Here is a 14,657-nt window from a genome sequence, read left to right on the forward strand (position 1 = left end):
AAGAAAACACTCGGGCTCTTGTATACATGGACTTACATAGTAAAGGACAAATTCTCCTTGACTGGGTAAGTAAAGATAGATAAACAGGTAAAAATATAAATACTTGGGGGAGAAGTTGCTGTATGCCAAAATGAATTCGAGTAGGAATAAAGGTGTAAGTGTAAAAATTACATTATTTAAAAAAAAACATAGGGGTGCCTGGGTGGCTTGCCCAGTTAAGCATGCCACTTGATCTTAGCTCAGGTCTCCTTCGCATAGTTGTGAGTTCAAGCCCCTTGCTGGGCTCCATGCTGGGCATACAGCCTACTTAAAAAACAAGCTCCTCCCCCCCACTCTTACCCAGCAAAACCATCTATACTTGCCAGTGGCTATTAAATTGATCTTGGGATCAGTCAAGACTTTGTAAGTATAAGAGCAAATAGAAGAAATCACAAGACTTCTAAAACTACCTTAAAATAAAAAACTAGAAAACATATTTGCAGTAATCAACAGATGGACACTATACTTAATCCATAAGGAAACCTTAAAGAAAAACAGTTGGCCAAAAAGCTTCTGAAAAAAATAGATGCCAATCTATAGGATATTCAAATAAATAGAAATTTTAAAAAACTTTCCATTACATAGATTTAACTTAACAAATTAGCCAAGATTTGGAACATGTCCATGCTAGCTAACACAGTAAAAAACTTCTGTGAAGTTAGAACAACCTTTTTTTTTTTTTTTTAAAGATTTTATTTATTTATTTGACAGAGAGAGATGACAAGCAGGCAGGAGGAGGCAAGAGGAGGAAGCAGGCTCCCTGCTGAGCAGAGAGCCCGATTTGGGGCTTGATCCCAGGACCCTGGGATCATGACCTGAGCCGAAGACAGTGGCTTAACCCACTGAGCCACCCAGGCGTTCCAAGTTAGAACAACCTTAAGTGTTCATACGCTTTAGCTCAATTTCACTTCTAGGAATTTTTCCTTGACAAATATTTATCAAGGATATTATGCAAGGATATAATTGGGGTCAACTTCACTGTCAACAACAGGGGACTATTTTAGAAATTATGGCACACAACATGTTGGAATATTATGCAGCTATTAAAAACTGCTTTTGAATGATGTAAAAAGAAAGAAGACTGAAATAGTGGCAGTTGTTGACCCTGAGTGGTAGCATTAGAAGCAATTTTACCTTTTCTGGGTTTTTAAAGTTTCCATTGATTGGTTTTCTTTATAATAGGGAAGAAGTTATTTACAAAAGGGGGGGAAAGGAAATGAAAACAAACATGGCTGAGTGACCTAAACCATTCCATTATGGGCAAGGAGGTCAGAAAACTGGAGTAATATGTTCAAAGCTTCAATGAGGAGTTGTGCAAAAACCCTTGGGAATTGCTTTTCTCCCCCAAATGAGAAGCTGCTTCTCTAGCAGCTGCCTTGGCTGCCTAGAAGGGTGTGGGAGGAAAAATGCACAAACGCACTTATGAATGGAATGTGTATTTTGCAAGAGGCCAAGTTGGCAGCTTTGGCTTCCAAAAGGTGGGAGCATCAGCTGAAAGAACAGTGTGTGCAGACTGAGGCCTCAGAGACCTTATGGTTGGGCCCATCTCTGTAGAGTTCTGGACTTGGGGGCCCACTGGGAAACCTCCCATCTAGGAGAAGGAAATGGCCTTGGCTATTCCTAGGAGTAAAGGTGTTCTTGGCACAGGGAGCCTAAATTTGTTGTGTGGTCCTGCACTTGGAAGATGCTCCGCAGTAAATGTCACTTACTGAACACTTAATGTGGGTTTTTCCCTAATTTAATCATCGTAACAACCTCATGGAGTAGGTACTAATGTCCCCATTTTATAAGTGGTAACAAGGCTCAGAGAGGGAAAGTCACATAGCCCACTATTCTGTCATTTTTTCCACAAGCTGGATCTTTGAATTTTCACAGTAATCCTTAAAAAGATACTTTTTTCTCATTTTATAAGCTGTGAAAATATACTCAGATGAGAGTAAGTGGCTTACCCAGAAGCAGAGCTGAAGTGCCAGCCCATATTCAAAGGCAGATCTTATTTTGTCTCCGGACTGGAGTCTCAAGAAGTAAACAGCAGCTAAGCTCTTAGAGCGTTGGAGCTCAGCTGGGGGTAGGAAAAGAATCCAGCAACAATGTTAGTTTCAAGATAATGTCAGGGCTGGGCGCCTGGGTGGCTCAGAGGATTAAGCCTCTGCCTTCAGCTCAGGTCATGATCTCAGGGTCCTGGGATCAAGTCCCACATTGGGCTCTCTGCTCAGCAGGGAGCCTGCTTCCTCCTCTCTCTCTCTCTCTGCCTGCCTCTCTACCTGCTTGTGATCTCTGTCAAATAAATAAAATAAAAAATCTTAAAAAAAAAAAAAAAAAAGATGATGTCAGGGCCTTCACTGTATGTATACCTGGGCAACTTTCCACTTTACAAGGGAGCTTCAAGTTGCAGTGTCTTGATCCTAAATCAAGCTCTTCAGTTCTGGCTCCTGGTTCCCAGCTTTTATATAGGGCTGTCTCCTATAGAAGTTAAATGATTAAACACTGCCTCAAATGCCCAATCTTGAAAATTTAATTTTAAGTATTCTAGTTATAAAAGCAATATATGGTGATTTAAAACCAAAACAGCCAAAAACAATTTGGTAACACAATTTGCCAAAACAATTTGGTAATTTTCCAGCCCTACCACATTTGACAGACAGCCTTCCAGGTTTTGTTCCAAGCCTATGCATATCTTTTTCTACTATTCTATAACCCTCTATATTTCCTACAACATATACTGGGAATGTATAATCACATCTTCACAACAATGCTATGAGGTATGTACCATTACTGTTCCAACCACAGAAATGTTACTTACAAGTTCACACAGTATGCAGGAAAGCTAGGATTCAGCATCTGTCTGTATCCAGAGGTCAACTGCCACTTGCAGATCTCTTTTTACTAGAAATTTTATTTATACGCACATAATTTTTTAAAAATGGCCAACAAGAATTTGGTTGTGCTCACCCTGTGGTAGCTCCTCTATGTATGTTTGTGTGCGACTGTACTATAGTATATTACTACAGAAGTGGAATTGCTGGATCCCAATGTATGGAGTAATTTACAAGGGTTTTTTGGTATATGTACTGTATCTGGATTAGTTCATCTTTTCCAGAGGGCAGATAAATCTGTTTTGGAGTTGTGTGTACCGGTACCCATATCTTTCCCAACACAAGAATGTTAATATTTTGAAAGCTGATAAAAAAGCAGAGCAGTAGCTTTCACTGAAATTGAAGCTTTCAGTTCTAAGGGGGAGATCTGATAGGGTGGAGGCACCTACTGGTGAAAGGTGACATTGCAATCTCACTCAAGGGAAGGAAGCACCCCTACAAAGGGAACCGAGAGGGTGCTTCCAGTGTTGGTAAAAAGCAGTCTTCCACTCTCCTGTGTCTGTGGAGCTGCCAGATTTTCATTTCAGCCTTTCTCCCTTCAATTTTATAAGAGCTGTTAATGAGAAAAGTTTGCCTTACAGAAATTTGCTTCATAAGAGCTGTTAATGAGAAAAGTTTGCCTTACAGAAATTTGCTTCATAGATAACCTGATAATGGCTGGTTTTTCTCCACAGCACAGTCCCTCCTTCTTAGTTTCCTTACCTACATATACCATTTAATAGGAGTGTTACCATGGAATGAGCACCTACTACAGATGTGTAAGTCCACTGACACAAAGAAACCACAAGCTGGTTTCCTTCTCACCCTGTCTTAAGATGAGAATGCTCAAATTTTAGGCATTTATTGAAAATTTATACATGCCATATAAATGGACCGAACTTCTTAAGTGGTACACCATTTCCACAAAAGCTGTGTGCTGGATAGAGAGGCTGCAGCCTGACCACATTCTCTGCCACTGCCCGTGAGGGCTAATGGCACATGGAAAATGATGGGCAGACTCATGAACACATGTTTGGCATGGTGCTTTCTTCTTCATCTTTTATTCCCATCAGTCCTAGGCCAGAGAATGATCCGTGAGTGCTGCAAACAAATGGGGTGAAGATAGGTCACTAATCCACAGGGTATAAAAGAATGGTTACAAACTCATAGGTAAGAGGTGGTAAGTTTTTTGGGGTATGTGTATGGGGTGGGGCACAGGCAGGTAAGGCAGTTGAACAAAAGCTGCCAACTGAAAAATGGCTCAATGGAAAGAACACTGACCAGTCCTAGAGTCCTGGAATCAAGTCAGCTCTGCCATTTAACAGATGGGAGGCATATCTCAATCCAGGGTGAATGACCTCAAAGTGGGCTTTCATTTTTTCAACTAAAAAACTATTAAATACGTAAGTTACTATCTCATGGGGCTTTTGTGAGGACTATCTAATAATAGCTAAAATATACAGATCATTTCCTTATGCTTTCTTCATATATCATACAGATCATTCACCAGGTACCAGGCTTTATTTTATAAAGTACTTTATGTGCATTCTCATTTAATCCTTCAAAACAGCTTATGTACCTAAACTAGGTACTGATGCAGGTCTAATTGTTCTGTCCACTTTTTAAAAAGAATCAAGCTCTTGATAGTTCAACAAGCTGAGTGACAGAACCAGGTAATAAAGGCAATCTACCATCAAGAGTCCTTCTAAGCCATGTATGTTGTAAAACACTTGGTCCAGTGGCTTGAATGCAGACATCATCCAGTACATGTTCATCTACCCACTCATTCCAGAATTGCCTATCTTTATGCTTTAGGATTTAACAGGAATTTTTCACAGTTGAAAGGGTTTGGAACTCACTGCTATTCCAAATCTCTTATTTTACCAAAGGGAAATTGAGACCCACAGAGGGAAAGTGGCTTGGCCAGTTGTCAGAGAAGGTATGTGATAGCGCTGGGACTGGCAGAAGGCAGGACCATGCTCCTGAAACGTGGGAAGGGTCATAATCTGGTCTGGGCCTTGCCCTAGACCTTCTTTGACTGTTTTAACTCAAGTGGGGGATTAGGCAGCTGCTTTTTGTCCTGCAGAGGCTATAGGATCTAAGGCCTCTGGCTTAAAACTGGGATGAACTATCTCCCTGAAGGGCTAATAAGTATTATTAATTAATTAATTAATTAAATGGAAGAGCATATGTATGTGTAAAATGGATAATGGATATATAATACCCAAGAATAAAGGGAGGATTCCTTAAGTCCTCATTTATGTGCTGGAATGTCAACCAAAAGGCCTTTCTCTCAGCTGAAGTCTAGAGGCCAGAATCCTGAAGGGACAACCCTTTAGTCCTTACCTCTTGGTTCCTGGCAGCAAGATGAGGCAGAGTGTGCCTGGGCCCAGGCTGTGGTAGAGCTTTCCTATCTTCCGGCCCCAGCGCCAGGCTGCTATCTTTGGGTGGTCCATCTTCAGAGCCTAGGATCAAAGGCAGATGTTGACACTCAGCTGGAGTATCCTCTGCTCACCTTTGGAGGGGCTGCAACTTTCTTCAAGTTCTAGGACCTTGGGGTCCCAGAAAAGGCTCTGTTTAAATTCTCTATCTGCAGCTAAAGCCCATACTTCAGGGTTCCCTGTCCACCCCACCATCTCCAGGTCTTCGGTCAGTTTAGGAGTACAACTGTTGTTCTTTCCTCCATTATGGATTGGGTCTTCCAGGGCCCTGACACAGAGGAACAACGTCACTAATGGCCCCTGTCATTAAGTATCTTTGTGACCTGGCAAATCCCTCAACTAGTTCTGGCGTCTATTTCTCACCTATTTAAGTGTGGGAGATGAGACGAGAACAGGGTTTCCCAAACTTCAGCCATTGACCTTCTACCTTTACCCTTTTACTTGTGTATCCTAATATTTTTCTTTAAATTTTCTGCCTTCATCTCACTAAGATAGATCTGTGAAGTCATCGGTTCAATGTGATTGTTATACAAGTGTTAGAACAAGATCTTAGCATAAGTAGGGGGAAAGGCCCATCTATGACCACTAAAAATCATCTTGTGTATGTACTATACTTTGGGAAACCCTAGATTACTAAAGACTTGCCCAGCTCTTTAACCTCCTATGTTAGCCCCTCAAAGTCCCTTGGAGAGCCATCTGGAGGATTAAAAGCCTAACTGTAGCAAGTATGGAGTAGGCAAAAGCATGAGTTCTTAGAGAAAGAAAAATGTGTCCAAAGGCTGGGAAGCTAGAGAGTGAAATAAAACTAGTGCCAGGGGAGGGGAAAAAAAAGATTCAAAGGCTTAAGTGTCACTTGAGCTGGACTCTCCTAGCTTCCATAAACACGAGAAGGCCAACCAATGCCAAGAGCTAGCAAACCAAGACCGCTACCTCTGACCCCAGGATACACTCACTCACTCACCTGTAAGGCCTGCTGCTCAGAGGGGGGAGGTATGACACGAACCCCTGGGGGCCTTCTTGATTCAGGAGGCAAGCCCCTGAGCCAAGCATGGAGATGCCTGGGGGTTAGGGCATGCCGGCCTTTTAGCTTCCAGTCCTTGCCTTTGAGAATGTCGAGGGCCCTCTGGGCACTGCCAAAAGTTTTGAATTCTGAAAGCAAGAATAGTCCTGTTATTAAGGGCCACAAAGCCTGGTTACCATCCAGGGCAAACAGCAGAATCAGCTGTTAATGTGATCTAGCATCCCAGGTGGGGCTATTTAGTGAACACTTCCCTTCTCTGACCTCATGTTATCACCATCCCTAATCTCCTCCTTCCCCAAGGTCATATTCCATAGCATAGACTTACTCAGGAAACAGTATCTTTTTTGCTTTCCACTTTTAAGATCTTTAGGCAGGATGACCGCTTCCAAGCCAAGGAAGAGGTTGGACTGTTGCAGTAAGTGTTCTTTGAAGGTTTCGCTCACTCCAGATAGGTATATTGTACCTCGGTTCTCAGAATCTTGTTCTAGCTCATTCACAAGAGTGTTAGAATCAAGGGTGAGCTCTGTCACAGGCCTCTGCACCTAACCAAGAAAGATGGCATTAGTGATACAAAGTCACCTCTCGGGTGCCTTGGTGGCACAGTTCATTAAGCCTCTAACTCTTGGTTTTGGCTCAGGTCATGATTTTAGGGTAGTGAGATCAGAGCCCTGCACTGGGCTCCACGCTCAATGTGGAGTCCGCTTGGGACTCTTACCCTCACCCTCTGCTCCTCCTCCCTGCCTGCTCTCTCAACTAATACATCTTAAGAAAAGTCACCATTTCAAACTTTAGGCCTATTATATACTAGCAAGAAACTTAATTCTGTAGTTTCTTTATCTGTATAAGGAGGCATGATAAATGCCTCAGAGGACTACAGTAGAGACTTAATACATAAATACAAATGTTTTTGTGTAAACATACTCTCTCCCTTTCCTCCCTGCACAAAGACCCTGCAATGGAAATAAGTTCCCCGACTTCTACCCCAATGAAACTGTTGATCTGCCTAAGAAACTTCAGAACACCATCTGATCCCTTTGAAAGCTAAAGGAAAGGGCAGCTACAGAAAAACACCCAGAATAAACCATCCAGGGTCTAAGGTAGTGTTAAAAAAACACAAGGAGGACCCCAATTTAGCCTCAGGCTGATTCTGACAAAAATGAAAGCAGTCATGTTTTAGGTCACTGCTAGAAGAATGCTGCGCTTGACCGAAGACTTCCCAACACAAAATCATCTGCTCAGGCCTCTTGAGGGCTTTTCTCTAAGCTTTTATATACTAGGACAGTATAAATAAAGGCAAAAGGGTGATGCTTTTTGCTTTCTCTGGCCACTCTACCTTGATGCAGGCACCTTCTACCAGAATGCCATCCAAGGATTCTATGGCCAGCTGGGCAGCTTCCAGGACTTCATATTGTATACAGAGATGTGGCTGCAGGAGGAAAAAAAAAAACAAAACAAAGAAACAAACCCAAGATTTTCTTATCTCTGCTTTCTGGGCTCAAACTGCTAGAGAAGGGACTGGGAAAGGACTCTGAACTAGTGGCCAAAGCCACCAAAATGAATTTCTCTTTGCTGGGCTAGACAGCAACTGTAGATCAACTTTCAGTAGAATCACCAAAGTTCAAGAACGGATTTTTCAGCCAATAAATAACCTTTGTTAATTAAAGTTGAAGTCTTCTCTCCCTGGGTGGTATGGGCAAAGCACTAATAAATGTTTACTAACCACCTTTTCATATTATTTATTACGAACCACTGAAGACATCACTGCAAGTCATTTAGATTCTCATTTGTCTCGTTAGCCTATAGGCTTGGGGAGGTTAAGTGCTTCCATTGGATAGGCTCTATCTTCAAACTAACTGCTTTTCTGCTTAATGATGTGATGTGCAGCATCATCATGGGGACAAAAGTGCTCCTACAGAAAAGCTTCATGGTACCAGATTTGGCAAGTTTCCTGAATGTGACACCAAAAGCAAAGGTGACGAAAGTAAGATAGATTGGACTTAGAATTAAAAAGTGCATCAAAGGATACTCTCAACAGTGTCAAAAAGCAACCTTATGAATGGGTGAAATTTTTCAAATCACATAACTAGTGAAGATTTCCTATCTAAAATACATAAACTAAAACTCAACAACAAAAAATCAAATAACCCAATTAAAAATGGGCAAAGGACTTGAATAGATATTTCTCCAAAGAAGACATCCAGTGGCCAATAAGCATATAAAAAGATGCTCAATATCACTAATCATAGGGAGATGCAAATCAAAACCATGAGCTACTACTTCACATCCATTAGGATGGCTAGTATTGAAAGAAGAAAGGAAGAAAAATGACAAAATGTCAGCTGAAATATAGAGAAATTGGAACCCCTGGCACTGCAGGTGGGAATGTAAAGTTGTGTAGCCACTGTGGAAAACAGTATGGCAGTTCCTGAAAATATACATAGAATTATCATTTAACCCAGCAATTGTACTTTGGGTATACACCCACAAGAACTGCCCAGACATTCCAATGGATATCTATACATCTATATTCACAGCAGCATTACTCAGAATAGTAAAAAAGTGGAAACCATCCAAATGTTCATCAACAGATGTATGGATAAACAAAACGTAGTACATCCCCACACAATGGAATATTCTATCTGTCCTTGAAAAGAAATGATATTCTGACACATGCTACAGCATGATGAACCTTGAAGACATTCTGCTAAGTGAAATAAGCCAGACACAAAAGGTGCTGTATGATTGATTCCATTTACAGGATGTATAATAGAGTAGTGAAATTCATAAAACCAGAAAGCACAAGAGTGCTTACCACACCTGGTGGGCAGGGACTGAAGAGTTACTGCTTAAGGGGTACAGAGTTTCAGTTTGGGATGTTGAAAAGTTCTGGATACATTCCAAGACCCCCAGCAGATAACTTGGAATCAGAGAATCTGGCAATACTGGGTACAGAGAGTACTGAACCCTATAAATACTGTCTTTTCATATATATAAGTTAATCTAAAAATTAGGCACAGTAAGAGATTAAAACAGTAACAATAATATACTGTAATTAAGTCATGTGAATGTGGTCTATCTCAAAATATTCCACTGTACTTACCCTTCTTGTGATGATGTGAGATGATAAAATGCCTGTCTGATAAGATGCAGTGAGGCAAGTGACATACATAGACATTGTGAGGTAGTGTTAGGCTACTGCTGACCTGATGGTATGTCAGAAAGATCATCAACTGCTTCTGGACTGTGGGTAACTGAAACCGTGGATAAGTGGGTACTACTATACTTAGTAACAGAACTGTATATTTAAAAAATTAAAGGCAAATTATATATATTTTTTACCCAAAAAAGAGAAAAAAAACCCCAAGACTTAAAGCAGGTGGTTATGGTCCCCTGACATATACTTCCCAACCCTTAGGTCCATCTTAGCAGGGAATCTTCTTCTATTTTTAGGTATGAGAGACATTAATAAAAGATTTGGAGAAAGCACATTTTAAACATCTAGGATTTTGTACTTCGATCACTTTGCAAGATGGCAGATTCTTAATTCTCAAAAGAATCAGAGAATCTGGCAATACTGGGTACACTTTATAGTGAGTCAAGAACTGTGTTATCAAACAGCAGGACTCATATTCCAGCTAGTGACAGTCAAGCTCACATCACTAATATTTGTTATGTGAATGGCCCCAAGAGGCATCTGAATTTCCAACACTAATCTAGAGGTGAAAATCCAAGTTTTCTCATTTCATTACCTGATGGGTTTCAAGAACAAGAGTCATGGACCGGACTGGGCCAAAGCTCTTAAACAGCCTTTTCAGAGCCCTGAGGTTGCAATTTTTGCTAAATGGCCCAGCATAAACAGTCGACATCTCTGTCCACTTGATCCTCATCTATAAGAAAAACCGAATACAGTGAGGAGGTAAATGTGGTAATAGAATTAAGTCAAATTTAAAGAAAACAGTCAAACCATGGAATAATTCTGCTTTAAGGAATTTCTCAACACAAACACTTGCTGAATATACAAAAAATTTGTATACAGGGATTTCACAACTGCATTATTTGGAATAGCAAAAATTTATAAAGCACCAATAATGAAAATAATAGGTATATCATAGAGTAGAATACTATATAGCCATTAAAAACACAGGAAATTAAATCGTGACTGACATGAAAAGATATACACAATACACTGCTGAATGAAAAAGTGGCCAAATAGTATACATAGTTTGATTCCCATTTTTTAAAAAAATATTTTCTAAAATATTAATAAATACATTAAAAAATCTGGAGAAATATAGAGCCAACTTATCAGAGTATGCATTACTTTCTGTAATGCAGGGAGATTATAACTCATTAAATAAATCATCTAGCACAACTCATTTACTTACCCTCTTGTTCATTTCCTCAGTGAGGTTGGGTGAAAAGGGTTCAAAAGAGAACTGGACGATGCTGAAGGGAAATAGGGGAATTTCCACTCGGGCCTGCTCAAGAACCTGCAGAGAACAGGAAAGCCAAAATGAGGCAGATACCTAGTGGCTCCTGGAGGTGAGCCACAATAATATAAGTAAGGATGCCTTTTTACCCATAGCAAAAAGCAATATGGGGCTGACTTTAAGGTCTGGAAGAAAATGGTGACACCGTGTATCCTAGAAAACAGGAGAGTCAGTAAAATGATGTAGAACCCATGCCTTTAGCATTACTAGGAAAAAAGTCTAAAAGAACCTTCAAAATACCTCTAAGAAATAAGCTGAATTTCAGCAGAACTCCCAACATTTTACACTGTTAAAGCCTGTTAGTAAAGACAAGAAGAGGCTTCAAGGACTCTGAGAAGAAATCAAGACACATGGAAGACTTAGATGAAGCACAAACGAAATTACCCCCCAGAAAGAAAAAGTACAATTAAATGCCAAGATAACGGACACTGGTCACAACTTTAATATTGCACAAGCACAGCCTCAGAGAAGTGCTTTTGGGGAAGAATAAGGTATAAAGAGAAGAGATCCTGCAGGGAAGGGAAAGGAGGAGACGACGCCTCTCCCCCATCCAACCGTGCACAGTGCAACCAAGAAGAAACCTCTCACACTGCTGACTGTCCCTTGGACAGAAGCAGTGTGGACCTCGCATTCAGTAATTTGGCTTGTGTTGAGGCTGCCTCAGAGACTAGTTTCTGTCTCACTTGACTCAAAGCACTGATGGTACTGGAAGCATTGTTTGTAAACTCCTGAAAAGGAGTAATGTCCGCAAGGTCACGGACTAGAAAGCTTCAGGCCCTCATTCTTCCACAGACACCAAGTTAATAAAGAGACCAGAATACTAGTTTGTAAGAACTCTAGAGCCCAGCTGAGAAGCAACAGCACCAAGACCAACAAAAAACCCCAAGGAATTCCAGAAAAAGGGAAAGGAAAATATGCAGAGTTTTGTATGCCCACCTACGTTCCTCCCCTATCCTTCCTACGCTCCCTCTGGAAGGAAACAAAAGAGGGGGAGTCCGCCTCCAATATTATGGCTAGTCTGGGGTTGCCTGAGAGACTACTTTCTGTCTCAACTAGAGCACAAATGGGATAGGCAGCCTTGTTTGGAAGCCACTGAAAACAAATGCAATCATCATAGCACAATAGAGGGGCATTCCATAGGCAGATGCCCAAGGGAGCAAGAGATTATGAGCACTGAGAAGAAAAAGAAAAGTTCCTTAGGGAATCTAAAAGTATACAGGTAGGCTCAGAGAATATATATCCTCAAACTGGTTTCAGAGGTCCTGGAACCACTAGCTGGGCTAATCAGTGAAAGTCTTCCATTCCATGATGCCAGGTCTTAACAATGGGAGAGGTAGTTGTCTGTGTGTTTTTGGTTTTTTTCCCCAAATGATTAGGTCTCAATAAAAAAGATTATAAGGCATGCAAAGAAATAGGGGAAAATGGCCGAAAACAAAGTAACAGTCCAGAAATCAAACAGAATGAACTACAAGAGAACAAAGACAAAGGAATGAGGAAAATGCTGAACAAAAATAGAGTATCAACAAAGAGTAAGTATAAAGAATGAAACAAACTAATTCTGGAGCAGGAAAACATAATAACAATTGAAAAATTCACCAAAGGGGTTCAACATTAGATTTGATCAGGTAGAAGAAAGAATCAGCATTACAAATATAGATCATTTGAATCATGTATCAGAGTAAAAAGAAAAAAGAATGAGGAATGTAAGTAGATCTTAAGATGGGACAATGTCAAGACCAATATACATATAATGGGATCGTGGAAGAAGACAGAAAGGGTCAAAGAGCTTATGTGAAATAATAATGGCCAAAAACTTCCCAAATCTGAAGAAAGAAATGAACACAGAAATTCAAGCTCAAAGAACTCCAACCAGGATAACTCCAATAAATCTAAAGAAGCCCAAGCAAAGACACATTATAATCAGGCTGTCAAAAGTCAAAATCAAGTAGCGAATCTTAAGAGCATCAAGAGAAAAGCAACTCATTACATATTAGGGAACTTCCTTAAAATTATCAGTGGACTTCTCAGCAGAAATCTTACAGGTCATCAGAGTGGCATGATAAATTCAAAGCGTTAAAGGGGGAAAAAAAATCAAGAATACTGTAGCCAGCAGAACTCTGCTTCAAAAATGAAGAAGAGGGGCGCCTGGGTTGCTCAGTCCTTAAGTGTCTACCTTCAGCTCAGGTCATGATCCCAGGGTCCTGGGATCGAGCCATGCATTGGGATCGGTGCTCAGTGGGAAGCCTGCTTCTCCCTCTCCCACTCGCCCTGTTTGTGTTCCCTCTCTTACTATCTATCTGTGTCAAATAAATAAAAAATTTTAAGGAGAAATTGAGATTTTCCCAGATTAAAAAAAAACTGACAAAATTCATTACAACTAGACCTACTCTGCAAGAAATGGTAAGGGAGTCCTTCTAGATGAAAAAACATTAGACAGCAACATGAAGCCACATGAAAACAGTTTCCAGTAAAGATGAACATGTGAACCAATACAGTAACATCTATGAAGGTAATTTTGGTGTATAAATTCACTTTTAATTCTTATTCAAAATTTAAATGACTCATGGATAACTATATTCCTATGTTAATGAATATACAATGTATATAGATGTGGCTGAATAATTATTAAATGAATATTTATTTATTCACTTTCACGATCTAATTTACTAATAACTTTTATTTTTTTTTAGTATAGCTGACACACAATGTTACATTAATTTCAGGTATACAACATAGTGATTCAACATCTCTGTATGTTGTGCTATGCTCACTACAAGTGTAGCTACGATCTCTCACCATATAATGGTATTACAAGATCATTCACTTTATTTCCTATGCTGTACCTTTATATAAAAATGCAATTTAACAAAGGGGGGGAGTGGAGCTTATAAAAGTACAGTTTCTGAATGCACTTGAAATCAAGTTATCAGCTTAAAATAGAATGTTTAACTTTAAGATGTTATATGTAATTGCAGTAACTAAAAGGAAAATATTTATAGAATACACAAAAGGAAATAGAAAATTATGTCACTACAAAAAAATCAATGGAACACGAAGGAGGACAGTAGAGAGGAAAAGAGGGACAAAAGCTACAAGATACACAGAAACAAAACAGAAAGAGTAAGCCCGTCCAGTCTAGTAATCACTTTAAAAAAGTATCAGCAGGGGACGCCTGGGTGGCTCAGTCGGTTGGGCAGCTGCCTTCGGCTCAGGTCATGGTCCCAGCGTACTGGGATCGAGTCCCGCATCCGGCTCCTTGCTCCGCAGGGAGCCTGCTTCTCCCTCTGACTCTGCCTTCCACTCTGTCTGCCTGTGCTCGCTCTCGCTCTCTCTGACAAATAAATAAATAAAATCTTTAAAAAAAAAAAAGTATCAGCAAACTAAATTCAACAATACATTAAAAAGATTATACATTGAGGTGCCTGGGTGGCTCAGTGGGTTAAAGCCTCTGCCTTCAGCTCAAGTCATGATCCCAGGGTCCTGGGATCAAGCCCGACATTGGGCCCTCTGCTCAGTGGGGAGCCTGCTTCCTCCTCTCTCTCTCTCTCTGCTTGCCTCTCCACCTACTTGAGAGCTCTGTCAAATAAATAAATAAAATCTTAAAAAAAAAAAAAAGGATTAGACATCCTGACCAGTGGGATTTATTCCTGGAATTCAAGAATGGTCCAATATATGAAAATCATCCCATGGAATATACCACTTTAATGGAAAGAAGGACAAAAACCACAAGATCATCTCAATTGATGCAGAAAAAGTATGTGACATGATTCAACACTCTTTTATGATAAAAACACTCAACAAACTAGGAACA

At 40.2% G+C, this 14,657-nt stretch overlaps 1 protein-coding gene across 1 annotated transcript in view; it reads right to left on the reverse strand.

Annotated features, from left to right (window-relative positions):
- Window positions 1-3,704: 3,704 nt before the first annotated feature.
- REXO5 (RNA exonuclease 5) overlaps window positions 3,705-14,657 on the reverse strand; it is a 37,306-nt gene continuing 26,353 nt past the window's right edge. Inside the window, exons 14-20 of the mRNA XM_082714823.1 lie at window positions 10,742-10,846; window positions 10,106-10,243; window positions 7,690-7,782; window positions 6,682-6,898; window positions 6,297-6,484; window positions 5,241-5,359; window positions 3,705-3,995 (exon numbers count right to left, since the gene is read on the reverse strand). Coding sequence (XP_082570949.1) covers window positions 3,914-3,995; window positions 5,241-5,359; window positions 6,297-6,484; window positions 6,682-6,898; window positions 7,690-7,782; window positions 10,106-10,243; window positions 10,742-10,846 — 942 coding nt within the window. The 3' untranslated portion in view covers window positions 3,705-3,913. The remainder of the gene's footprint in view (window positions 3,996-5,240; window positions 5,360-6,296; window positions 6,485-6,681; window positions 6,899-7,689; window positions 7,783-10,105; window positions 10,244-10,741; window positions 10,847-14,657) is intronic.

The sequence above is a fragment of the Mustela nivalis genome (assembly GCF_964662115.1).
Source record: "Mustela nivalis genome assembly, chromosome: 19".
Lineage (NCBI taxonomy): Eukaryota > Metazoa > Chordata > Mammalia > Carnivora > Mustelidae > Mustela > Mustela nivalis.